At 45.0% G+C, this 27977-nt stretch overlaps 2 protein-coding genes across 2 annotated transcripts; one reads left to right on the top strand and one right to left on the bottom strand.

Moving 5' to 3' along the window:
* Positions 1 to 4690: 4690 nt before the first annotated feature.
* LOC126082209 (uncharacterized) lies at positions 4691 to 5657 on the bottom strand. The gene is made up of 2 exons (XM_049894603.1): positions 5652 to 5657; positions 4691 to 5494 (listed from the first exon to the last, which is right to left on the bottom strand). The coding sequence occupies exons 1-2, from the start codon at positions 5655 to 5657 to the stop codon at positions 4691 to 4693; spliced, it is 810 nt and encodes a 269-aa protein (XP_049750560.1).
* Positions 4703 to 19452, top strand: SSBP1 (single stranded DNA binding protein 1). Its single transcript, XM_049894058.1, has 7 exons — positions 4703 to 4804; positions 5900 to 5965; positions 8275 to 8335; positions 9237 to 9377; positions 9596 to 9683; positions 14140 to 14228; positions 17262 to 19452. Exons 2-7 carry the CDS (start codon positions 5942 to 5944, stop codon positions 17303 to 17305), a joined length of 447 nt encoding a protein of 148 aa, XP_049750015.1. The 5' UTR covers positions 4703 to 4804; positions 5900 to 5941; the 3' UTR covers positions 17306 to 19452.
* Positions 19453 to 27977: the final 8525 nt, after the last annotated feature.

The following is a 27977-nucleotide window of genomic DNA, read 5'->3' as shown; positions in this document are numbered from 1 at the left end:
AACAAAATTTGATAATAGAAGAAAATGCTTTGACTCAGTTCCTCCAGGACACTAAAAAAAATGTTTTAAACATGTTTTTCTTTGCTAAGGGGGGGCGGGAGCAGGAACTAAAGTAGCAGCACTTGCAAGTGTCTCCAGCCAACAATCTAAGTGTGTGTTGCTGATTCCCACCTGAAAGAGAGTTCAGATTAGCCCAGACGCTCTGTTGAGATGTTATCTGTAAGGTTATAGGAGCTTCCGCAAGGCTGTCCATTTTCAACATGCATGGTGCTTTCTGCTTTCCTCTGAAACAACTGTGCCCACAGCTCCAAGTATTTGTGAATGGAAATGAAGAGACAGGGACTAGTGGCACAGTGAAGAAGGAAGTTTTAGGGCCAAGTGGTTAGACACAGGTGAATGGGTATGCCTGATCCTGGACGAGATTTAAAGATGATTCCAAAGTTCAAGTCTGGGAAGGTGCTGGTACCATTAAAAAGACAAGGATGTTAGAAGAGGGACATTGGTTTTGGAAGAGAGGCTGAATTCAGTTTTTCAGTTTGACTTGACATCCCATGTGGAAGTAGGATTTTTTTTTTTTTAATTTTATCGTGGTAAAAGATATATAATAAAAAATTTGCCATTTTAACCATTTTAAGTGTACAGTTCAGTGATGTTAATTACCATCATGTTGTGTAACCATCACAAGTATGTATTTCTAAATGTTTTACGTCACCCCGAAAAGAAACTCAGCATCCCTAAGCAAGAACCCCCTATTCCCCCCATCACTGATAAACATCTGTCTCTGTGCATTTGCCTATTCTGGATATTTCATATGGGTGGGATCATATAATATTTGTCCTTTTGTGCCTGGCTTCTTTCCTTTAGCGTAATGTTTCAAGGTTCATCCACAGGGTAGAATGTATCAGAACTACATTTCTCTTTATGGCTGAATAATATTCTATTGTACGTGAATAGTGTTTTTTTCCACAGGAGATCACTGGAGGGCGTTGGCAGTAGGAACATAGAGGAAGGGACGGTGGTTGATCAATCCTGCCTGGAAGCCTGAAGGCAGCATGACACGCTGTCTCTCAGGAACTAGACTTCGTGAAGGTGGAAGTAAAATGGAGATGTTATTAGTTGCCATCGAGCTGACGCCCTGTATGTGGAGTAGAATTGCTCCACAGGGTTTTCGAGGCTGTGATTTTTGGAAGCAGATCACCAAGCCTGTCTTCCCAGGTGCCTCTGGGTGGGTTCCAACCTCCAACCTTTTGGTTAGTAGTCAAGTGCTTAATGGTTTGCACCACCCAGGGACTCCATAAAAATGGGAGATAAGCTTCCAGAAATATTCCAGCTAGTGAGCCAGACTTTCAGGAGCAGGTAAGCTGGACCTTGCAAACCTTGTGAAGTAGTTTACACTTTAAGGGCAAGAATGGACCACTGAAGGGTTTTAAGTAGGTGTCCGTGGGTGAACCGGAGGGAAGACTTCCTCTTCAGGAACCCTGATAGGACAGGGAAGGGAGATGGAAAAGGCTAGGGAGCCCCCTTGGACCAGGATTCCACCATCTGCAGGGCTCCTGCACCCAACAGGGCCAGGATTAATGATATTTTAATGCAATATTTAAAAACAATTAAAAATTAGATAAAAAATTAATGAAAAACCATGATAAATAAAATATCAAGATTTTAAATAAAAACAGGATCAGTAAGCTCAAGTTAATTAAAAATTATTTAAGAATGCTGCTTGACTCAATTGGCATAACATAGTTTATAATGAAAATGTTCTACATCCTGGTTTGGCCAGTAGCATCCAGAGTCTTAAAAGCTTGTGAGCGGCCATCTAAGATACTCCACTGGTCCCACCCCATCTGGAACAAGGGAGAATGAAGAGAACCAAAGACACAAGGGAAAGACCAGTCCAAAGGACTAATGGACCACAACTACCACAACCTTCACCAGACTGAGTCCAGCATAACTAGATGGTGCCCGGCTACCACCACTGACTTCTCTGATAGGGATCACAACAGAGGGTCCCAGACGGGGCTGGAGAAAAATGTAGAACAAAATTCTAACTCACAAAAAAGGATCAGACTTATTGATCTGACAGAGACTGAAGAAGCCCTGAGAATATGGATCCCGACACCCTTTTAACTCAGCACTGAAGTCACTCCTGAGGTTCACCTTTCAGCCAAAGATTAGATAGGCCCATAAAACAAATGATAATATCGTATCTCAAAGCACACTAGCCCAGGGGAAAGGACGAGAAGGCAGGAGAGGACAGGAAAGCTGGACAAATGGAAATGGGGAACCCAAGGTTGAGAAGGGGAGAGTGTTGACACGTTGCGGAGTTGGCAACCAATGTCACAAAACAATATGTGTATTAATTGTTTAATGAGAAATTTATTTGCTCTGTAAACTTCATCTAAAGCACAATAAAAAAATAAATACATTTAAAAAAGAATGCTGCTTGGTCACAAAAAATTGTCAGGCATGACAACTCTGTCAATTAGAAACAAGCTAAGTGAAGAAGTAGATTTTGAAAATATTATTGATGAGTTTACTTATGTTAAAGCCAAGAAAGTAAAATTATAATAAATTCTGTTTTTGGTAGAAATAAAATAAACTTAATGTTGTGAGTCTTAATACACCTACTTTTCAAATTTTCAGTATTTCCTCAACTACTTCATTGTTGTTGTGTGCTATTGAGTCAAATTCAAGTCACAGTTACCCCATGTGACAGAGTAGAAGCGCCCCACAGGATTTTCTAGGTTGGTTTTTTTTTTTTTTTTTTTTAATCTTGACTAAAGCAGATCTCCAGGTCTTTCTCCCACAGGGGTGATGACTGGGTTCCAACCACCAACCTTTCAGTTAGCAGCCAAGTACCTAACCACTGTACCACCAGCACTACTGTCAACTACTTTGTTAAGTGCCATCCTGTCAGATCCAACTCAAAATGAGCCTATGTACAACTGAACAAAACACTGCCCAGTCCTGCGCCATCCTCCCAATTGTTATGTTTAAGCTCATTGTTGCAGCCACCGTGTCAATCCATCTCATTGAGGGTTGTCTTCTCTTTCGATGACCCTCTACTTTAACAAGCATGATGTCCTTCTCCAGGGACTTGTCCCTCCTGATAACATGTCCCAGGTACATAAGATGAAGTCTCACCATCCTTGCTTCTAAGGAGAATTCTGGCGTACTACTTCCAAGACAGATTCGTTTGTTCTTTTGGCATTCCATGGTATATTCAATATTCTTTGCCCACACCATAATTCAAATGGGTCATTTCTTCTTCAGTCTTCCTTATCCATTGTCTAGCTTTCACATGCATATGAGGCAACCGAAAATATCACGGTTTGGGTCAGGCACACCTTAGTCCTCAAGGTGACCTCTTTGCAACACTTTAAAGAGGTCTTTTGCAGGAGATTTGCCCAATGTAATGTGTCATTTGATTTCTTGACTGCTGCTTCTATGGGTGTTGATTGTGGATCCAAGTAAAATGAAATCCTTGACAACTTCAATCTTTTCTGTTTAACACGATGTTGCTTATTGGATCAGTTGTGAAGATTTTTGTTTTCTTTATGTTAAGGTGCAATCCGTACTGAAGGCTGTCTTTGATCTTCATCAATAAGTGCTTCAAGTCTTCTTCATTTTTCACAAGCAAGGTTGTGTCATCTGTATATCACAGGTTGTTAATGAGTCTTCCTCCAATCCCGATGCCATGTTCTTATTCATATAGTCCAGCTTCTGGGATGATTTGCTTAGCATACAGATTAAGTATGAAGAAAGGCTACAACCCTGACACGCACCTTTCCTGACTCCCCTTGTTCTGTTCCAAAGACTGCCTCTTGGTCTATGTTTTGGTGCCGCATGAGAGCACAATGAAGTGTTCTGGAATTTTCATCCTTCAAAGTGTTATCCATAATTTGTTATGATCTACAGTCAAATGCCTGCTTAAATAGTCAATAAAACACAGGTAAACATCCTTCTGGTATTCTCTCCTTTCAGTCATGATTCATCTGATATTAGCAATGATATCTCTCTCAACTACTTTAATGTTCTGGAAAAAAAATTTTTTGAAAGCAGGTACATGAGACACACATATTGTCTTGGGCCTCAGGCTTCAATTCAGGAAGGCAGGCACCAATTCTACACTTAAAAATTAAAAAAAATCTTTTGTTCATTTTTTCCCTTAATTTAAAAAATATTGCATTAAAATCTTTTTTATCTTGATTGTCTATATCTTGGTGCCTCTTACACTTTTCGCCTCCTGCTCCCCGCCTCTTTATTTGGTTTTCATGTAGCTAGGCAACTGGTAAGGAGCCCGGATTCAAACCCACCAGCTTCTGCAGGAAAAAGAGATCTGCTTCCCTAAAGATTACAGCCTTGGAAACTCGTTGTGGCAGCTCTCTACCGTCCTAAAACCCAGTGCCCTCCAGTCGGTTCCGACTCGCAGCGACCCTACGCGTCGCTATGCCTTGGAATCAACTGGAAGGCACAGGGCTTAAGCTACCGGTTCGGGGCGTGGTTAGGAGGTCAGGACCACAGGGCTTCCGCTGGGGGGCGGAGCTACTCTCGGGTTTCGCCCCTTCCTGGGCGGGGCTGGGAACGTCATCAAACAAACGCGCCAAACTCAGCCGTCGCGGGCGACCGGAAGCTGCTGGAACTCTGGAGTCAGGGGCCGTGTTTCCGTCGAGGCTGGCCGGCTGCATTTCTACCACGCACGCCGCGGCCCCTCCGCTTCCGCTTCCTCCTCTAGCTCGCTGTGTTGCATCCCGGTGCGCCCGGAACTGGTCCTCTGCTCACGCTGTCGGGACCGCGGCCTCAGGTGAGACAGGAGAGCGGGGCGCGAGTCCCGGGCGGTCCTCGTGGGCCGGAGACCCGGCGGCACGGAGCCTGGGCCTCCTCTTTGCTGTCGTGAAGGACCCCTGCCCACATCTGTCCCCGCTCCCCGTTCCCCGGTCCCTGCTCCCCGCTCCCCGCCCACCCCATCCCCGCTCCCGGGTCCCCGTTCCCCGGTCCTGCTCCCCGCTCCCCGCCCACCCCGGTCCCCGCTCCCGGGTCCCCGTTCCCTGCTCCCCGCTCCCCGCCCACCCCGGTCCCCGCTCCCTGGTCCCCGTTCCCCGCTCCCCGCTCCTCGCCCGCCCCGGTCCCCGCTCCCGGGTCCCCGTTCCCCGCTCCCCGCTCCCCGCCCACCCCGGTCCCCGCTCCCGGGTCCCCGTTCCCCGGTCCTGCTCCCCGCTCCCCGCCCACCCCGGTCCCCGCTCCCGGGTCCCCGTTCCCCGGTCCCTGCTCCCCGCTCCCCGCCCACCCCATCCCCGCTCCCGGGTCCCTGTTCCCCGGTCCTGCTCCCCGCTCCCCGCCCACCCCGGTCCCCGCTCCCGGGTCCCCGTTCCCTGCTCCCCGCTCCTCGCCCACCCCGGTCCCCGCTCCCGGGTCCCCGTTCCCCGGTCCCCGCTCCCCGGTTCCCGTTCCCTGCTCCCCGCTCTCCGCTCCCCGCTCCTCCGTGGTCTTCGCTCTGGGGGCGGAGGCAGGGATTTGTGCAGCAGCAGACTTTCCATTCAAGTCCGTGGATGGTGTAGTATTTATTGAGCGCTCACTGTGCCAGGAAGTGTGTGAAGATCCTAGAATGTGACGTTGAATAAATCCGGCGGGAATCTCTGTCCTCAGGGAGCTCGCATCTCCGTCAAACTTGAGACGACAGTGAGCTGGACCTGTTTTGGGGGGAAGTCGGGGTCCTTCTCCTCAAACGTGCAGGGATGGTGTGTTAGGGTTGCAAGCCTGAGTGCATAACGGTTATGTTGTCGATTCCGACTCCTAGCCACCCCATAGGGGGCTTGCAGTTCGGAATTCAGGAGGAGTGGACGTGGACTTGCGGTCTTGCTGTCAGATGTGCTTAATTCATCTTTTTTTTTTTCTTCAGGAAAGGACTAAAATTAGATTGTAAGAAAAGAAAATAGAAGCCATGTTTCGAAGACCTGTATTACAGGTAGTCGCTTCTTTTTCCTATCAGTGCTGGGATCTGTTATCAGCCAAAGGGTGCATTTCTTCAAACTTTTGACTTCAGGGGCAAAAGACCTTTGAGCCCACCCGCCAACCCCGTGTGTCTTCATTTGACATGGAGGTTGGGGACCCTGGTTTTGTCTGTATAAATAATGTCCATGAAAACGAAACATTTTAAATTTCATACGTGTGGTACGAATCAGTTATGTTATTTAAAAAAAAAAAGTGTGTGTTTGTTAAAACTTGCATGTAGATCACTTAGGGAGCCCTTAAGGTCTTTAGTGATAAGAAGACTGAGAATTTTTGTTAGCAGTTTTTTCCGGGGCACTTGGTTCCTTTTCTGACCTTCTACCTCACACCACCACCACCATCTCCGTACACTGTGGGAGCAACTGAAGTCCGCACCTCTGGATACTCAGTATGTCCAAAGTGGAATTCCTTCTCCTTCTACCGGATCTGGCTATTGTCTATCAGTCACCCTACACAGCCTTGAGCCGTCTTGTCGTTAGGTGCCATCAAGTCAGTTCCAACTGATAGCGACCCTGTATACCACAGAACGAAACACAGCACGGCCCTGCGCCGTCCTTAAAATTGTTGTTATGCTTGAGCCCATTGCTGCAGCCACTGCGTCAGTCTATTTCATTGAGGGTCTTCCTCTCTTTCACTGACCATCTACTTTACCAAGCATGATGTCCTTCCCCAGGGACTGATCCTTCCTGACAACATGTCCAAAGTATGTAAGATGCAGTCTCGCCATCCTTGCTTCTCGGGAGCATTCTGGCTGTATTTCTTCCAAGACAGTTTCATTGGTCCTTTTGGCAGTCCATGGCATATTCAATATTCTCCCTCAACACCACAATTCAAAGGCATCAATTCTTCGGTCCTCCTTATTCATTGTCCAGCTTTCACATGCATGTGAGGCTATTGAAAATACCATGGCTTGGGTCAGGTGCACCTTAGTTTTCAAGGTGACATCTTTGCTTTTCAACACTTTAAAGCAGATTTGCCCAAAGCAATGTGTCTTTTGATTTCTTGACTCTTGCTTCCATGGGTGTTGATTGTGGATCCAAGTAAAATGAAATTCTTGACAACTTCAGTCTTTTCTCTGCTTATCATGATGTGGCTTATTGGTCCAGTTGCGAGGATTTTTGTTTTCTTTATGTTGAGGTATAATCCGTACTGAAGGGTGTGGTCTTTGATCTTCATCAGTAAGTGCTTCAAGTCCTCTTCACTTTCAGCAAGCAAGGTTGTGTTGTCTGCATAACATCGTCCTGAGCCATCTTAGACTACCACTTTTCTTCATTTGAGACATTTCAAATGCTAAGTCTTGTAAGTTCTAACCTTTTAACACCTCCCTCCTCCTGCCCATCCTCTCCTTAAGACCAGTGAAGAATCAACTCCTCTGTGAAACCATCCCCATCTCCGCACCCTACTGTAGAATCGACCTATATTCTCGAGTCCTCCTTTTATCCCGTACATACATTTAGCAGATTTTTCATGTGTTGAAATGTGAGCGTGGAAAAGTTACTACTGTCTGTACAGTAGAAAGTTGGCTTTAAAACCAAATAGAAAAGTTAAAAATCTAATAAAGAAAAAAGAAAATTATCCAAGTTTAAAGTGTCCTGGAAACCCTGGTGGTGCAGTGGTTAAGAGCTTGGCTGCTAACCTGAAGGTCGGCAGTTTGAATCCACCAGCTGCTCCTTGGAAACTCTGTGGGGCAGCTCTACTCTGTCCAGTAGTGTCACTATGAGTCAGAATTGACAGCAACAGGGTTTTTTTTTCCTCTATCCCTGCTTCTCCACTAAGTCTTGATTTTTCTGTGCCCAAAGTGACACGTTGTTATTCTGTAAGACTTACAAGCTCAGGAGCATCTGAGCACTCAAATTAGTACATTTCTAGAATCATGAAAGGATTTTTTTCTTGCTTCGCAGCAGCTGTAATAACAATTGGGTTTACAGTCGTCATACTCTCTATAGGAAAGTGTTGTTTTGATTGTGCCTGTTGTGTGTAAACACAAGAACCGTATCAGGAGGGCTACCATGAAAGAATGAGGAGGGACCTGGCAGGTAGCCTTGGGTGAGCTCTCTGGTATTCCTCTTGTTCCTTGGGCTTTTGAAGCAGGCTGCTCTTAAAAGCGTTCGCCAGGTCCTTCTGGTGCTGTGGCAGGAGGAGGTGGGCAGAGCGTCTGTTGTGCTGAAGGAGCTCCGACTCCCAGTGACACAGGTGGAGTGGTCTTCTCTTGCATTTGTCTTCCCTGGGAGATTAAAGCTGTGTTACTCATTTGTTCCCCTGCAGGTGCTTCATCAATGTGTGAGACACGAATCTGAAATAGCTAGCAATTTTGTTCTGGAAAGATGTAAGTAGCTAATTTCCAAGTTTAAAAAATGTTGTTCATAGTAATGTGCTAATGTTCTCAGATGTGACAGCTAAGCTGTGCGCTGTCGGGCCATGGTCTTTTATTTGTCATACTGCTCACTGGCTCATCTTTGCCCCTCATCCTGGCCTTGCCCCACCAGGCCCCAGGAACCTGGAATAAATTGGGCCTTCTTCCCCTTACCACTCAGTTACTTTCACACTCCTTGAGGCATATTTGCTTATTTCAGTTTTCTAAGGTCGTGTGTTGTTAAGTTGACAGAGTGAAAGTCTGGGGAGGCTGTTTTTTTCACAGAGAGGTAATGTTTATAAAAAGATTTTTGCATTTCAGATTTGTTTTTTTAATCACATGCCAAACCAAACACGTTGCCATTGGGTTGATACCAACTCATAGTGACCCTATAGGACAGGGTAGAACTGCCCCATAGCTGCTTGCAAGGAATGGCTGCTGGATTCAAACTGCTGACCTTTCAGTTAGCTGCTGAGCTCTTAACCACTGTGCCACCAGGGCCCCCTTAACCACACCAAAACCAAAAAACCCGTCGCCGTCGAGTCAGTTCCTACTTATAGTGACCATATAGGACAAATTAGAACTGCCCCCGAAAAGTATTTTAAACAGGGATTTAAGATAAAGTGAAAAGGTTAAAGTTTGTTTTGTGGGGCTGTTTTCTCGTGAATGATTTCTCCTTTCTTGCCCACCTTCTCTTGCCTCCCAGCCTCCTTATGTTCCCCCTGAACAGATCTTTATGGATTTTCTAGAACATGGGTTTTGCTTAATGCAGATGGATGTTGACATGGTGTTTGTAGCCATTCCCCTCCTGGACTTTCTTGCAGCCTCCGGTGTTGGCTTCTCAGCCTCATTCTGTCTCCACATTGTGTTTTAGCTCTGAATCGCGTGCAGTTACTGGGCCGAGTGGGTCAGGACCCCGTCATGAGGCAGGTGGAAGGAAAAAACCCAGTCACCATATTTTCTCTGGCAACTAATGAGATGTGGCGGTCGGGAGAGAGTGAAGTGTACCAAATGGGTGAGTATCAGAGACTGGGGTTTACTTTTATCACTGACAATGCAGACATTATTTATTGCCAATTGTCTGATAGGAGGTAAGTTACACTCAGAAAGGGTCTTCCTTCTCTAACTCTGTTCTCTTAGCAGTTGTGACATTGGTTTTGCTGGCACGTTGTCTGTTGGCATTTGTTTTCTCTGCTGGCATTTGTAACCATGCTTCTTATTCTTGTGATTTAGGTGACGTCAGTCAGAAGACAACGTGGCACAGAATATCAGTATTCCGACCTGGCCTCCGAGATGTAGCGTATCAGTATGTGAAAAAAGGGTAGGTTGGGGAAGGAACGGTCTTCGTTTAAAGGTTGAATAGTTTAAAGAACTGATAACAGGTGTTCTCATGTCCAGGGATGCATAACTCTCTTATCCCTGAGTATTGTAATTATTCTATAGAGATATTTTATTAAGCGCATTGCCATATGTCATGTATAAAAGCTTCTAAGAGCTTGTAACTTAGGGCAAACAAGGTATGTACATAAATAGAAGCCAAAACCCAAACCTGTTGCCATTGAGTCAGTTCTGACTGACAGCGACCCTATGGGACAGAGTAGAACTGCCCCAAAGGGTTTCCAAGGCTGTAAATCTTTACGGAAGCAGACTGCTATATCTTTCTTCCATGGAGCGGCTGGTGGGTTCGAGCCCCGACCTTTGGGTTAGCAGCCAGTTGCTTAACCGCTGTGCCACTAGGGCTCTTTAAAAAGAAGCAGCCGAGGCAGAAGAGAAGGCAAAATGCACTAAGTGCCAATTGAGCAACTGCAAGTGCTTTTGGGAGCTGCCGTGTCTCCTGAGCCAGGGGTGTGAGGGTGCCTTGCCTTTGGCATCTACGTACATCCTTGTTAGAGGATCTGAGAGGTGTGATGCTTGACACATTGAGTTACTACAGTAATATTCACGGCAGTTACTTTATGTTTGATAATTTTCTGTAGACTTGGTGGCTGCTATTTGGAATGCTTGGATTCTTGTGCCTGTTGTCAGGTGCTGTCCAGCCAGTGCCGCCCAGTCGGTTTGGACTCACGGCAACCCTACGTACAACAGAAGGAAACATTGCCCGGTCCTGCGCCATCGTCACGATTGTTGCTAGGCTTGAGCCCGTTGTTGCAGCCACTGTGTCAGTCCATCTCTTTGAGCGTCTTCCTCTTTTTTGCTGATCCTCTTCTTCACCAAGCGTGATGTCCTTCTTCAGGTACTGATCCCTCCTGACAACATGGCCAAAGTATGTAAAGACGCGGTCTCGCCATCCTTGCTTCCAAGAAGCGTTCTGGCTGTTTTCTGCCAAGATGGATCTGTCTGTTCTTTCGGCAGTCCGTGGGATATCCAGTGTTCTCCACTGGCACCACAACTCAAAAGCATCTGTTCTTCAGTCTTCCGTGTTCATCGTCCAGCTGTCACGTGCATATGAGGCGATTCCAAGCGCCACGGCTTAGGTTAGGCACACCCCAGTCCTCAAGGGGACGTCTGTGCTTTCCGACACTTCAGAGAGGTCTCTTGCAGCAAATTTGCCCAATGCGGTGCATCTTTTTGATTTCTTGACTGCTGTTTCCGTGGGTGTTGATTGTGGATCCAAGTAAAATGAAATCCTTGACAACCTCATTCTTCTCTCTGTTGCTTATTGGTCCAGTTGTGAGGATTTTTGTTTCTTTCTGTTGAGGTGCAGTCCATACTGAAGGCTGTGGTCTTTGGTCTTCATCAGTATGTGCTTCAGGTCCTCTTCACTTTCAGCAAGCAGGGTTGTGTCATCTGCATGCAGGTTATTAATAAGTCTTCCTCCAATCCTGATGCCACACTTTTCTTCATATAGTCCAGCTTCTAAAATTATTTGCTCAGCACACAGATTAAATAGGTATGGTGAAAGGATACAGCCCTGATGCACACCTTTTCTGACTTTAAACCATGCAGTATCCCCTTGTTCTGTTGAAACAACTGCTCCTTGATTCCTCATGAGCACAATTAAATGTTCTGGAATTCCCATTCTTCGCAGTGTTATCCATAGTTTGTTATGATCCACACAGTTGAATGCCTTTGCATAGTCAATAAAACACAGGTGAACACCCTTCTGGTGTTCTGTGCTTTCAGCCAGGATCCAGCTGACATCAGCGGTGATCTCCCTGGTTCCACGTCCTCTTCTGAATCCGGCCTGAATTTCTGGCAGTTCCCTGTCGATACACCGCTGCAGCTGCTTTTGAATGATCTTCAGCAGAATTTTGCTTGCATGTGGTGTTAATGATATTGTTTGATAATTTCTGCATTTGGTTGGATCACCTTTCTTGGGAATAGGTATAGATATGAATCTTTTCCAGTTGGCCAGGAAGCTGTCTTCCAAATTTCTTGGCATAGACGAGTGGGCACCTCCAGTGCTGCATCTGTTTGTTGAAACATCTCAGTTGGCATTCCATCAATTCCCAGAGCCCTGTTTTTTGGCAGAGCCTCCAGTGCAGCTTGGACTTCTCCCTTCACTACCATCGGTTCCTGATCATATGCTACCTCCTGAAATGGCTGAGTGTCGACCAGTTCTTTTCGGTATTAAAAAAAAAATATATATATATATAGTGACTATGTATTCCTTCCATCTTTTGCTGCTTTCTGTGTCTTTTAATATTTTCCCCATAGAATCCTTCACTATTGCAACTTGAGCCTTGAATTTTTTCTTCAGCTCTTTCAGCTTGAGAAATGCTGAGTGTGTTTTTCCTTTTTGGTTTTCTATCTCCAGGTCTTTGCACAGTCATCATAATACTTTCTTTTCTTGAGGTGCCCTTTGAAATCTTCCATTCATCTCTTTTCATCATTTCTTACTTTTGCTTCAGCTATTCAGTGTTCAAGAGCAAGTTTCAGAGTCTCTTTTGACATCTATTTAGGTCTTTTGTTTCTCTCTGTCTTTTTAATGACATCTTGCTTTCTTCATGTATATTGTCCTTGATGTCATTCCACAACTCGTCTGGTCTTCAGTCATTAGTGTTCAGTGTATCAAATCTATTCTTGAGACCGTCTCTAAATTCAGGTGGAATATACTCAGGGTCATTCTTTGGCTCTTGTGGACATATTCTAATTTTCTTCAGTTTCTGCTTGAACTTGCATATGAGTAATTGACGGTCTGATCCACAGCTGGCCTCTGGCCTTGTTCTGACTGATGATAGTGAGCTTTTCCGTCATCTCTTTCCACAGATGTAGTTGATTTGATTCCTGTGTATTCCATGTGGTGAGGTCCATGTGTATGCTAGGGTTTATGTTGCTGAAAAAAAGGTATTTGCAATGAAGAAGTCGTTGGTCTTACCACATTCGATCATGCGATCTCCGGCTTTGTTTCTATCTCCAAGGCCATATTTTCCAAGTACTTACGCTACTTTGTTTCCAGCTTTTGCATTCCAATCACCAGTAACTATCAGTGCATCCTCATTGCATGTTTGATCAATTTCAGACTGCAGAAGTTGGTAAAAATCTTCAGTTTTTTCATTGTTGGCCTTAGTAGCTGGTGGTAAATTTGACTAATAGTGATATTAACTAGTCTTCCTTGTAGGCTTGTGGATCCTATCCTGTCACTGACAGCTGTACTTCAGGATAGATGTTGAGAGGTTCTTTTTGACAGTGAGTGCAACGCCATTCCTCTTCAAGTTGTCATTCCCGGCATGGTAGACCGTATGACTGTCCAGTTCATAATGGCCAGTGCCAGCCCCTTTTGGCTTGGATTGATTGTGTGTAAAAAGCCTTCGTTTTCCAAACCCACAGAACAAGAGTATGTTCAACAGCACTCGTAGTTGTAGTCAGTACATTTAGCAATGCACTTGTCTTGTACAAACAAAACCTATTTCATGAAAAATAATTTCAGTAGTGACTAAAGGTTCTATTTCTCACCAATAACTGAGTGTCTTTTGTTCGTACGTGCCTCCATTGCCCTTCACGTACATGTATGTGTATGCAGGCTGCTTCAGGGAAAAAGTCTGTGCAGTTTCATCTGGTGGTGGATCAATTTCTGTGTGTGTTTCCATTTCCTTTGGCACCTTATCATTTCACTAGGTTTGTTCACTTCCTGGGTTTTACTTTAGTGGTGCTGGTGGACCCTGAAAACGGGTGCCATTGCAGTCATTTTCTGACCCGTAAAGCTATAGTTACGGCTGTCTTCTCGTTCGGCTGTCCACACGGTGAGGAAATAGTCTCAGTACTTAACTCTAAATGATATACTAAGCTAAAAGCCTTCATTTTGAATTTTAATAATCTAAGTCCATTGAAAACGAGGCCATGAACCTCACTATAGAAAGAGATTGGTAAATCGTCAGTGAAAATCAGTAGATGTATTAGGGAGCCCAGAAAATCAGTAGACGTATCAGGGAGCCCAGAATCAAAGGGGAAGGAAAATGATGTGCTGGAAATCATTCCTTGGTACTCACAGGGTGCTGCCAATTTGGCCTGACCCTCTCACGATCTTAACATACGTGTTGTGCTTTGTTTTTCCATTTAATTTTGTCTGAAGACTTTGAACCATTTTCTTTTTTTAAAAAAAACTCAAAGGCCTCCAGTCAGGTCGGAATGAGGCCACCGTCCTTTCCAGCCAGACCTGTCTAGGCTGTTTCTGCCGTCTGCTTCTGAACCTTCAGAAGAGGTTGTGAAAACGTGGTTATGGATGACTGTATATTTCATCCTTTGTGTATATGTGCTGCCTCCCCTGGCCCAACCTGACTCTCCTGGAAAGCACATTAGAACCTCCATGCTAAGAACTGTATGTTTTGTTACATCAGGTCTCGAATTTATGTGGAAGGGAAAGTAGACTACGGTGAATACACGGATAAAAATAACGTGAGACGCCAGGCAACAACAATCATAGCTGGTAAGAAACTCGTAGCTTTTGTTTTCCTCTTCTCCCCTAAAAGCTTGGTGATGTAAATGACTCTGCCTGGGACTGTGAGAACCAGCGACTGAGAGATTAGAAGGCAGTGACTGGGAAGAACTCTGAGCAGGCTTGTGGGCTGGCAGATAACCTAGTCTGTAGAGTCATGTAGCTGAGTGAGAGTTGCAAAGATGTATCTGGAACCTCTTTGGTACTTAACATACTGATTATTTGGATAGTTTCTGTTGATCTCATTAAGCAAAAAGCCAAACAGTGTAGAAGACATGGGCACATAAAGTTTAAAGACGGTTGAGAAGAAGTTCCCTAGAACAGAGTTTTCAAACCTTCTTGAAAATATAAAAGTTTTTGAGAATGATACACCCCTTTGGACATCTTTAAGTTGACATTAAAAAAATTTGTTCAGTATAAAAGTATTATATCACTCTTAAATGTGTTTGAAATCCACTGTTAACCTTGTAAAAAAATACATGAACTCACTTTTCTTTAACATTTGGAAATTTATACATTATTCCTTTGTCTTTGAACTTGTTTTTCTGTTCCATTTCCCCTCAGAAGTCTCTTAATGTATTGCACAGTTGAGCCTTTTCTTATTCATCCCATCATTTGTGACAGAAATACGTAAGTAGGAGTTGTAAAATATTTAGAGCTTTAGCTGTCACAGAATTTTTAAAAAATGTTGCTTCTCTTCAACTGTGCTGTCATTTCAATTGTTTTTAGTACTCAACTGACCAGTATATTAAAGATTTTAATGTGTAAATATAAAAGCTAAAGTTTTATTGGAAATGCATCTTTTGATGAGGTGGCTGGTGCTTTTTTCACCTCTTGGATAAATTACTAAAATAAAAGCATTAAGCTTTTACATTCTATTCTTTTGTTCGTCTTTACGGACATAAACCGAGAAACCTTGTTTTTGGAAATAAGTAGATGGGAATGGATGGAAAATTTGTTTTTACCAGTCTCAATGTTTTAAACTTCTGAGATAGGCTAAAATTACATGATGCCATATTTAAAAATGAGTTTTTTATTATGGAGAGTGTCAGGTACATACAGAAGTAGAGTAGTAAAAGCGTCAGCTCACCATTTAGTATCGGCAGTTACCAGCTGGTGTCCGATAGCTCATCTGTGTGCTCGGCTGCTTCGCTTCTGCCTGGACTATTTTGAAGCAAATCCCAGACATCATATCATTTCACCCATAAATATTTCAGTCAGTGTCTCTAAAAGGTAAGGTTTATGAAAATACAACCACAATGCTAGTATCTGGTATTACCTAATATTAAGAAATTTTGTTAATTATATTTAGGAAATATTATAATGTTCAAATTTTGCTCATTGCTCTATACATTAACATTGTTTTACGTGTATTCCTAAGGTCTCTTTTCATCTGTAGATCTCCCTCTCTCTTTTTCTTTCCCCTTGTACCGTAGTTCATGTCTTATCCACTCTGCCAAATTGATAAGTCATCATTATAACCATCACGTGTGTTTTCTTCCTAGTAAATTTCTTTGAACATATATTGACCGTGAAAACCAACATAGGTATCTTCTTGCCCCTCGCCATCAGACCTTGTGCCAGTTCTTTCAATTTTGCTCTCATAACTCTTGAGTGTCCTGAGAGTAAATAATTTCCGACCGCCCTGCCCTTCATTTGGGCCGTGTTGCCAGAGGTGGCTACTTGAAATAGATGAATATCCAGACCTCTAGGTGTTGTGGAACCACACCTGTGATGTCAGCTGTGGAAAATTAAGCTTGCTTACAAAATAGTTGGCATTTCTAAGTCTCTGTGGATGCATCATGTATTCATAAAGCCCTTTACACTTGCATTTTCCACTCTAAACCAAGTGTGTGGACAGACTTTGGAGTTGTTATGAATAAACCCAAGTAGAAGTAATTCAGGTTATCTGCTATTTTGTGTTGTTGTTGTTGTTGTCATTACCAGCTTTCACTAGCATGAGAGATTGGGCAAATACTATAGGTTTATGGCTAGTAGTAAAAGTCAGTGGATCTTCAGTGACGTTTGCGCTGAAGACAGTAGAATTTAACTCGGTTGCCATGTCCTAGACCTTCAGTTTCCTTAAGGAATCATGTCTGTAACTTAGAAGTAGCCACCAGTGGGTGGCTCTCCTGCCTCGTTACCCAGTGATGCCAATCTAATACTTTCCATAGATCATAAACATGAACAGATACCTAGTCGTCTACTGTAATACTAATCGCTTTCTATACCAGCGTACTCTTCTTCCAGAAAACTAGAGACATGAACAGATGCTCAGGTATGTGCTATATTGTAGTCACTTTTGGAATAATTTTCAGTTATGAGCATCTAGATCTTTTGGATTCATACAGGAAATGCTACTTCGCATGTTTCCTTTGCTCATCCTAAATGAACCACTGCTGGGGCATTTTAAGAGCAATGTCTGATGTTTTTGGATGAAAATGCTCGCTCTATAATACAGATTAGTAGACGTTTCCCAAGAATGAGTATATAAAAGTCAGTCTGTTTTAAAATTGAAAAATAACAATTTCCTCAATATGAGGTTTTACACTTACTTAAAAATATAAACGAAATAAATCCGTCATCAACAATGGGCACATACGTTGACCCACCCTTTCCTCGTCACCTCCGGAGCGCGGAGTGGTACCTCTTGGGGCCCTTGAGTGTGAGGCTCTGCTGCCAGGTTTAAGCACTGAAGTCATCCAGCTCTGTGACTGGTTCTTTTGCAGGAAGGTGTTGCTTAGAAGACCTTATTTTGATTTTCTTAAGGGAAGGCAGGCAATAGCCCGCCTTGTCTAATAAAGTCTGAGTTTCTGGCCAAACATCTGTAGCCCAACTCTGAGCTGCATTTATGCCTCTTGTGTATACCTCTGATGAATGTAGCAAGGATTTCAGAAAAACAAAATCTCAGATTCCCTAAAATCACTTTGGTACCAGCACTAATGTATGCGTTTAGAGGGGAATGATTACGTGGGATGGAGGAAGAGGTCTGAAAATAACGCTTACTCTTTGGCTTCTTCACAGATAACATTATATTTCTGAGTGACCAGACAAAAGAGAAGGCATAGAGTGGACGCGTCGTCTTTGGCCGTTGTTTGGTACAGTCTCATTTCCAAATCATGTATAGTCTCTATAGGACAAAAATTAAAATATTCTTTTATAGAAAACGAATGATAATATTTTTCCTCATTACCTCTCCCTCTGTGGCTCGTGTCTGTTTGGCATTCTCTGGTTGTTCACTCCTTCAGGATGACTTACGTGTGCCAGCGTACGAAATAGCGGACTCCTGGCTTGTCTGTCTGTGTTTTGGCAGAGGCGTGGATGTCTTCGGGAAGGCATGCTCCTCCTGCAGTGTTCACTCAGCCCCTCAGTGTCACCAGGCTTGTCCCTAGCTGTAAAGAGTGACGTTCTCACCTGTGTGCTCTGCAGACGTGAGGCAGGAGCTGCGTCTTCTCTGTGTGCCTGGTCAGAGTAGATGCTCAGTGTTGACGGCTTGATGCTGATGGGATATATATTTCAGTCCAGATTGAGGAGGGTTGCTGAACAGGGTCCGTGTCTAACCTGAATGGCTTCAAGGCTAAGCTACCTTCTCCACATTGTTTGTTTTTGGACAGTTTCACTATTACTATTTGTGAAACGTGGTTTACCAACGGTGAAGACCTGAATGTAGCTAGGGGTGAGCTGGTTCATCTCCAGGTAATGAGCCAGGGCTCTGGGTCCATATTCTAATCCTGTCTGAGCCCCTATTTGCTGTCCTTTCAAAGTCCTCATCCAGAACTCTGGCAGGAGGCCCCTTTGCACACTAATAGCCTTTAGTGTTGCTGCTACACACACAGCGGACGCACACTTGCTGTCACTATGGGATTCGGAAATACAGAGTACAAATGAGTCACCAATAAAGGTGGCATAAAATAAACTCAGATTTTCAGCACATCTTTTACTTTTTAAAGTTTGCCTCAGTTCCCCCAGGCCTGCCTTTTGCCAGTTTGCTGCAGTTTCCCAGTGGTGGGCCCTGCTGAGCAGGTGGCCCCGTTCAAGCTGGGGGTACCCCTCCCTCAACTTCTCTGGGCCAGTTAGTCCCCAGCTCGGCCTCTGACCCAGCCCATGTCTTCTGCTTCCCTGGCTGTCTCCTTTCCGTCTGCCTGAGAGTGCGTGGTGCTAAGTGAACGGCAACAGGTTCAGAGTCCACGTGCTGCGCTCTGAGCCCTTTATTTATTTATTCTTAGGTATTTCCTGAGTATGTGAGCGGCGAATTCTCTTTGTAGTGCAGTTTGGCTACGGCAATGTGGAACTCTTAGCTTTATCCCCTCTTTGTCCAGGAATAGTAGAAAATTAATTGCTGGCTCCCCTTATGAGTAGGAGTCCATGGGTGGCACAGACAGGCACTTGACTACTAACTGAAAGGTTGGTGGTTCGAGTCCACCCAGAGACACCTTGGAAGAAAGGTCTGGCAATCTGTTTCCGAAAGGTAGCAGTCATTGAAAACCCTTTGGTGCGCAATTCTGTTCTGACATGCGGGAGCACCATGAATCGGGATTAAGACTTGAGTGCAACTGGTTTAGTTTTTGGTTTGCTTTCTCTTTTATCAGCCCCCCCTTTTTTTTCTGTAGTTGGGACCACTAGTCAGCATGTTAATCTGCTCTCCAGCCAGACACCTTTAAAAGATGGGGTCTGTATTCCTTTATGTCACGTTTCTTATTTTGAGCAAAACTATAAGTAGGTGAAGTGTGTCTTTTGGGTAACTCACGCTGGTGCCTGGATCTGCCCCCAACATGTGCAGCACATCTGTTGAGACTAACTCCTCCTCCCAAGCTGGTGTCGGCCCAGGTGGACCTGGACTCTGGCAGCAAGAAGAGCCGGTGGGGTCTTCTGGGCCACGTTTGGGCTCTGCGTTCCCCTTCCTCATGCTGCTGAGGTATCAGCGAACAAACCTGCAGAAAGCGGCCCTTGACTTTAACTTGGGGACTCCATGGTTAATGGAAAGAGGAAGGAATGTGATACGTAAAAGGGAGGAGGAAGTGTTGAACAGCACGTGTGGTGTTCCCCGTTTTTGAAAAATGTAATTAACGAAAGTATGTGCTTAGAAGAGTCTGGAAGGACGTGATTATCTCTGGGTGGGGAATCATGGGTGATTTCCTTACACTTTTGTATATCCTATTATTTATTTTTGTTAGCATCAAGCGTGTATTACTTTGCTAATAAAAAAATAAATAAATAAAGCTGTTTTCATTTTATTTCCGTTATTTCCAAGCCAGGCTTACTTTCCTCACTCACCTCCGGCCAGTTCCCCTTGCACTAGGGGTGAGCCACACGAGCTTTCGCGTGTCTTCCCACTGTCTGCATTGCAGCGATTCGTGTTCGTGTGCTTCCTTCACCGACTGAAGACGCAGACGTGAGTAACCGGCCTCACAAGATCCTGTCTGCTGCCACCAGTACAGGCCTTCAAGAGTTGCCGTTTCTCTGGGATGCTCACAGGCATTTCCGGGTCTGTTGTGGGGACAGAAGCACATCTTCCTTTGGGAGTTGCTGGTCGTTCCAGCTGGGTGACAGCCCAGCCTTTGCAGTGTGGTTTATTTCCCTGTGTTCCCTCAGGAGCCCCTGAGGTCCTGGCAGGCAGGGCTGGTCTCCCTCACACTGCCTGCTGGCCCTGTCCGGCTCAGCCCTGCACAGAGATGTTGCAGGGCTGTGTACCGGTCTGCTCTTCAGGGGGTCAGGCGGAACATTGGCATGGGGTACGCTATGCATTTCTCCGTTGGGTTTGCATGGTGTGCCGTCAAGACCTGGGGTGCAGGCAGCAAGCAGAGCACCGTGGGGAGTTGGGGAGAGTCGCAGAGTTAATTAGCAAACAGGTTGCAGTCATTTTTTACGACTGACATTCCTTGTGTGCTTACTGGGCCAGGCACTGAGTGCTTTTTATGCCTTGTCTCACTTGACCATTACCCTAAGAAGCAGATACTGTTATCCCATTTTATAGATGAAGAAGCTGAGACAGGTTAACTCGTCACAGTCATGCAAGTTATAAGGGGCAGGCCTGGAGTTTGAACTCAGGTGTGAAGTTTGTGTTTTGCTTTCTGCCCACTGCCTTCCTCCAGCTGCCCTCACACATGCTGGCCCTCCCCTGCTTATAGCCTTCGAACAGTGCCCACTGCAGGTGTCTGAACCACTCTGGGAGTTCAATAAATGTTACATGTTGGTTGTGGGGCCGTTATGTGTGAGGAAGAAATACCTCTACCTTACTCTTGTTCTGTCTGATGATCTTGCAGGAAAGTACATGACAGTTAATTTCCCTACCTGGTTATCTCCTAGCATAGTGCTCTTGAGTCCCTCCTACCAAGTGCTGTCTCCATTGGCAACACGTCCAGAGTGACAGTCCCTGTCATTGTTTCTTCCACTTACCGATCCAGCCAAACCTGTTGCCATCGGTGAATTTTGACTCACAGTGACCCTATAGGACAGAGTAGAACTACCCCACAGGGTTTCTAAGGGGTGGCTGGTGGATTCAAACCACTGGCCTTTTGGTTAGCACCTGTAGCTCTTAACCACTGTGCCACCAGGGCTCCTTCCTCCATCTCCTGGAGTTGAAATTGTCAGCAAAATTCACGGACTTGTCACTTTTTTAAAAATAATATTTCATTGTGTTCTCAGTGGAGGCTTACACAGCAGTTTAGGTTCTCACTCAACAATTTCTACACAAATATCCAGGGAAATTGAATACATTGTTCATAGTGCGTGAGCGCTATATGCTGTTAGTTCCATCTGGGTCACATTTAGAGAATGAAATAGCTGGTGCGTATTGGCACTTTGAGGCCCCCTCACTGTAGGGCTCACCTCTTAGTCCCACCGTCTGTGTGGGGTGGTGTGTGCTGTCAGTCACACTGTCTGTGTGAGGTGGCGCGTGTTGTCAGTCACTGTGTGGGGTGGTGTGTGCTGTCAGTCACGCTGTCTGTGTGAGGTGGCGCGTGTTGTCAGTCACCGTGTGGGGTGGTGTGTGCTGTCAGTCACGCTGTCTGTGTGAGGTGGTGCGTGTTGTCAGTCACTGTGTGGGGTGGTGTGTGCTGTCAGTCACGCTGTGTGAGGTGGCGCGTGTTGTCAGTCACTGTGTGGGGTGGTGTGTGCTGTCAGTCACACTGTGTGAGGTGGTGTGTGCTGTCAGTCACACTGTCTGTGTGAGGTGGCGCGTGTTGTCAGTCACTGTGTGGGGTGGTGTGTGCTGTCAGTCACACTGTGTGAGGTGGCGCGTGTTGTCAGTCACTGTGTGGGGTGGTGTGTGCTGTCAGTCGCGCTGTCTGTGTGAGGTGGCGCGTGTTGTCAGTCACCATGTGGGGTGGTGTGTGCTGTCAGTCACACTGTGTGAGGTGGCGCGTGTTGTCAGTCACTGTGTGGGGTGGTGTGTGCTGTCAGTCACGCTGTCTGTGTGAGGTGGCGCGTGTTGTCAGTCACCGTGTGGGGTGGTGTGTACCGTCTGTCCCGCTGTCTGTGTGGGTGATGTGTATTGTCCCACCGTCTGTGTGGCTGGTGTGTACTGTCAGTCCCGCCGTCTGTGGGCTGGTGTGTACTGTCAGTCCCGCCATCTGTGGGCTGGTGTGTGCTGTCAGTCCCATCGTCTGTGTATCTTTTGGCTGTTGGTACCACACAGCCTAGGTGGTAACACCTTTCTTGTTTCCTTCCTCCCCGTCCATTTTCTAGTGGACCGTAAGCAGAAGCCATTTGTTGGAGCTTCCAGGAAAGCTCCACTCTGTTAGGAGTGAACTCTTGGGAGGCTCACCCTTGGTGGTCCCAGATTCTCATCCCTTGGCCTTGCCTTTCTTTTCCGGAATGTAGGCGGGATGGCTGCATCTCCAGGAGCAGTCTTGGACCTTGAGGCAATCTTCAGGATGAAAGACAGAAGAAGCCGGGATCTGCAGTGACCGCAGTCCTGGACAGCCCAGTCTTGGTCAGCCCGCCTCTGGTGGAAAGCCGACCTGGATGGCTTCTGTGGGAGCCACAGTCCCATCTCTGCCTGTTTTTTTGTTTTGCAGTCAAGCCTAATCCTTACTATTCACACATTCTTACCCTTGGCTCACCTGCACGGTCAACTCTTGCTATCCTTTCTTTCAGGACCTCTTGCTGCCCCCAGAGTCCTGCAGGTTTCTAAACTGTCTCTTTATAAATCTGGGGTGAGAGGGAGGCTGGGACATGAAAAGTACACAAAACCTTAGCATTTAGCCTCAAAAAGTAATCATAAGCACCATTCTCTTCTAATAAATGCAGTTTAATTTTGCTCGTAGTCCTCAGGGAGGGCCTTTAATTAACAGCTTCTGTTCAAGGAAGGAGCGATTGGGTGAAGGCTTGCTCTCTTGCTTCCCCAGGCTGTGCGGCAGATGAGATGCCTGAGGTGGGGGGCCTCCTAGCACAAAATAGCCAGATCTGTGCACAGTGTAGTTTTTCTTAACGTCAGTGGGCTTGCAGTAAGAAAGGAAGTGACAAGTGACAAGTTTTAATATTAAAGAAAAAAAAAAGGGCTGGAATCAGAACCGCAGTGGGCACCACACAGAAAATGGGGCTCCCCGGTGATGGGTGCACTGTGGTCTGGAGAGAGCCTTGAGGTTTGAGAGTTAGTCTAACCATGGCAGCAAAGCCAGGAAAGAATGTGGGCAAAGCAAAAGCCTAGAAGCAAAATTCTAAATGACAATGTTAGCCACTGACCGTATGTGGAAGAGGCAGTGCACTATGTTAAGTCTGGTTTGGAGCTCTGGCTTCACAGTGGTTAAGAGCTTAAATGCTAACGAAAGGTTTGCAGTTCGAATCCACCCTGGGTATGCACAGGGAGTGTGATGTTTGAAAAATCTACAGATGTGATCTACCACATGGACAGATCGAAGGGAGACCTGACCTGTATGACCCAATTAAAAACAAACAAATATAACGGTGAAGACGTGTGCTTTATCAAATAAAAAAAAAAATTTTTTAAATCAAATAGCACTTGATAAAATACATAATCTATTCTTTTATACCAATGATCATAAAGATGTCGCAACACCGGGCCATGAGTCGGAGTCAACTTGGTCGCAGCTGACAACATTTTTAATTTTGAAATAGAAACATTTTAGAAAAAAAAAATTTAGGACAATGTCTTTACGATTTGGGAGCATGGGAGATTTTTTTTTTAACAAAAGTAAACATAGAAAAGTGATAAATTTAACTTAGAAACCAATACAGGTATTTCAGCCAGAGTGAATTGAATGCAAGGGATCATTTGCAAAGGGGCTGGAAGAAGGGAAAGAAGGAAGGGCTACTGGAGGCCCGAAAAGGAAAAAGGGGTTTTGCCCAGAGATCAGAAGCTGCCGACACCCTGCCCTGGTGCTGCGAGCCTGTGCCTGTTGCTGTTCCATCTGGTGCTGCTGAGGTGCTGCCCCGGCCAGGCCAGAACCACTGACGAGGTGGTGCTGTCCAGGTGCCTGCCGTGCAGCCAATGGGATTCATCCTGTCACGTCTAGAAACGACCCAGGAGGGTCAGGGATCCGAGCTTGGTTGACTAGTTAGGAGCAACATAGCCAGGAAATACAAAGCTACACCAGGGTAAATAAGCTTTTTCTGTAAAGGGACGGATTGTGGTTTCAGCTTCGCGGGCCGTAGCTTCTTCTCTTTTGAAGCTTCTCAGCTCCATTGCACTATAAACACAACTATAAACACAACTATAAACAATGCATAAAAGAATGGTTGTGACTGGGTTTTGGCCCATGGGCGATAGTTTACTAACCCCTAAGCTACACTATGGTTAAGCACTTAGCTGCTAACCGAAAGGTTGGCGGTTCAAACCCACCAGCAGTTCCTCCAGAGAAAAGATCTGGAGATCTCCTCCTGTAAAGATTACAGCCAAGAAAACCCTGTGGGGCAGTTCTACTGTGTCACATGGGGTCTTTATAAGTTGAAATCGACTCCACGGCATGCAACGACAACTTACATTGTAGATGGTTGTGGTGACCCCACTAGCTACCACTACCTGCTGCAGCATCTGGTACCAGGGATTAGACACGAGAGCCCGCACCTTGCTTACCCAGAACACACACACGACACTTAGCTAACAAGAAGATTGGAATTTCCCATGTGTCGGCTGCCATCTCAGGAAACCCACTGCTTTCTGAGTCTCACAGAGGTGGCTGTCTGGTGAAATCTATATTGTATGTGGAATCCTGACCTGGGAATGCAGTTTTTATCTTTCCAGTCTCCATAGTCAGAATTGACTCGATGGCAGTGGGTTTGGGTTTTTTAGTTGTTGTTTAGTATCACTATAGTACAAGTGGCCCCTGGTGGTGCAGTGGTTAAGCACTTGGCTGCTAACTGAAAGCTGATGCTTCAATCCCCACCAGCCGCTCAGTGGCAGAAAGGTTTGATAATCTGCTTCTGTAAAGATTACTGCCTTGGAAGCCCTATGGGGGGAGCTCTACTCTGCCTTACGGGGTCACTATGAGTCAGAATCAACTCTACGATGGTGAGTTTTTTTTTTTTTTTTTGGGCTGTAGTACAAGAAGACATGCCAGCAGGGGGTACTGATTATGACTGAACCAATTTGCAGCATCATACTTTTTGTGAAACAGCAGAAAGGGGCTCGCAGAACCAGATTTGGTCTGAGGAGGAGAAAAAATAGGCCTAAATGGGGACTCATGGAATCAAGCCGTATTTGTAGGAAGATAACCTGCTTACGGCAGTGGAGAAAAAGATTTTGCACTGCGAACAGTCCAATAACTGCCTGCTGTCTAGGAAGAACTAAAGGAGCAGTGGCCTCACACAAAAACCTGGTTTTAAGAAGTCCTGCCATCTTAGAGCGAGGCCTTGTGTCTCCCCCTAATAATTCTGCAAAAAGGAAAAACCTTTCTGCCTTCAAACATGAGTAATCAAAAATGAACAGGCATAGCATGCACACAAAGATAATTCAATTAAAAAGGGAGAAACGAACAGGAAAAATAAATGTCAGGTAACATTCATTCCCGTGTTGTTAGGTAACAGATGAAAATTGGGAGAAAACAGTTTCTCATGAATTTTAAGAAAACTCGTTAGATCAGGGAAGAAGGGGCAAAATGACGGAAAGGGATTTTTAAAAAATGAGCTGGAACACTTCAGAAAAGTAGGATAAAACTAGAATGATCATAGTGTAAGTGAATGAACACTGCTGAAAATTCAGTGACGGCAGGATGAAACAAATGAGAAAAGTGGTAAAATGTAATGGGAAAGAAGAGACTAAAAAAGGATTAGAGTGATCATGAAAAACATGGAAGATAGAGGAGATCCAGTATATGGATAGCTGGAAATTCCCAAAGAAAGCAGCTCAAATTGTAGAATAAGATACTTAAAGATACAATTCAAGAAAACTTTCCAGAAATAGGTTGGATGTACACATTTAAAGGACATGCTAGACATAGTTGATGTACATCACAGATCCACGTGGCCTTGTCCACTCCCTTGTTTGCAGACAGTTGCACTTTTGTTGGAACAAGGGCCAGACTCCAGCAAGAATCCATCATGTCCACGGCAGTGGGCACTGTGGTTACTTCAGCACTCAGGTCTGACAGGTCTGACCCCACAGAGGCTCCAGCTTTCCCACTGGCTGCCCGGAGAGCCAGGTCGCCAAGCCCAGAAGTGTGGGGAGTTATACCCCATGAGACAAACCTCGACTGAGGAGAGGACCCAGTTAAAAAATCCCTCATCCTTCCTTCCCTGGATTGCATTTTCTAAAGTTCAACAGTTCTGTATAGCCTTTCTGGAAACATTTCACGTGACTGCACAAACAGTTGTGTTTTCTTGTGAAGCCACGTCAGTTACATAACCAGTATTGTTTATTCCCTCCCTTCCTGCCTTGGTTAAACACTCAGCAGTTAACAGAAAGGTTGGCCTAGGAGAAAAGACCTGGCGATCTGCTCCCATACAGATTGCAGCCTAGGAAACCCTATGGAACAGTTGTCTGTCCTATAGGGTCAATATTAATCAAAATAAATGTGACAGCACCGAACAACAATGACTTCCTGCCTTACTTCCTTTTGCCCCTCACTCCCGTTTCCCTGGGATCCCACCCTTAAATAAAGCATTGCACATAGGTTTTGCCTCAGGCCCTGTTTTCTAGGGAACCAAGGATAAGACAGAGGACATACCGTATTTTAGGAAAATTTATCTCAAACAGGACAACATGAAGACAAAAATCCCTATCAAAGTTACTGAAGATCAAAGACAAAGACTTCTTTGAACAGTTATGGGGAATTATCAAGTCTGCTTTGTTATCTTGATGACACTGTTTTCCTTCTCCACCCTTCAGATCAATGTTTACATTTATTAATACTCACTTATTGTTAGTTGCTGGTACTGACTCGTGGCAACCCTGTGTACAACTTAACAAAATGCCCTACTAAATGCTGCCTGTTCCTGCGCCATCTTCATGATTGGCATGTTTGAGTGCATTGTTGCACTGTGTATTTTGAGATCCTAGGGGACTCATCTTCCAGCATGTATAGAGTAATATTCTGTTGTGATCTATAGGATTTTCATTGGCTAACTTTCAAAAGTAGACCTTTCTTCCTGTCTGCCTTAGTCTGGAAGCTCTGCTGAAATGTGTCCACCATGGGTGCCCCTGCTGGTGTTTGAAATACAGATGACATAGCTTCCAGCATCATAGCAATACACAAGCCCCCACAGTATGACAAACAGGTCATGGCACAATTCACTAGTGGGTTGTAAAATCAATTTCATGATATGAAAGAAGCACTTAAAGGAGTAGAATAGAAAATATCAGAATACCTTACATGTATGTAGTAAGGAGAGATATGGTTTTGAAAAACTGTTGTGTTCTCAGTAATATGTGTGTGTATGTGTATACATATGCACACACACATATATTTAGATTGTGAATTATATTTATAATACAGCAATAATATACAGAAAAGCATATTAAAAATGTTACTGCTGGTCCTGGTCAAAGTCAGGTACTGTTTTAGACAAGTGCACCTTGCTTGGTTGACACAGGTGGTACCTGTGTGTGATCTGTCAGCCTGTTGATATTTATCAACACGGGTCATGTACTCTCAAAAAATTTGAAATAGCTTATATGCTATACTTCATTATTGTTATCTCTGAAAATATTTAAGTAGTTAAGAATTTCTGATGATGTGGTTCATGGTAACAACATTGGAGCACCCTTGTATAAGGCAAGCTCCAAGAAGCATCCCTTTTAATTTGGATCCAAAGCCAGTGGTGCTCAATGTTGTCTACTTTTTACACCTAAACCTCCTCTGGGGTAACTCTGACAGTGCCTCACGGTGGACTTCTGATAGTTCCCCGTTTCTCTGTGTCTGAGTCCTCCCCACTGGGGGACAAGACTTCTCACTCTTCTGAGTGACCATGCCTCCTTGTGGTCACACTTCTCTCCGTCTGGGTAGCTCAGAGTCCTCTCCCTTTGAAATCGAGCCCAAGTCCTCCATTTTTGTGATTCAGCTCTGCCTCCTCTGTGTGATACCAGACACTGCTCTATTTGCATTTTAGCAAAGAGCTGCTGAGCTTGTAATCATAGATGGAATGTGATGATCCACGCTGTCTGTGAAGAGGACAGACTCGCAACGGGCCGGAGAGAACTCACTCAGCTGTGCTCTATGATGGACTGAATTGGGCAGAGACAAGAGAGGCTCAGTGAAGAGACAGATTCAAAGAGCAGTTTCACATCAGCAAGGAGGCTGGACACCAACAGAAAGGACAAGGACCAGGGCTGCCAGACTGGAC

This window comes from Elephas maximus, chromosome 8 (genome assembly GCF_024166365.1).
Source record: "Elephas maximus indicus isolate mEleMax1 chromosome 8, mEleMax1 primary haplotype, whole genome shotgun sequence".
In the NCBI taxonomy this organism is placed as follows: Eukaryota; Metazoa; Chordata; class Mammalia; order Proboscidea; family Elephantidae; genus Elephas; species Elephas maximus.
Note: the sequence above shows the minus strand (reverse complement) of the source record. Positions and strands in the feature narration are given on the sequence as shown.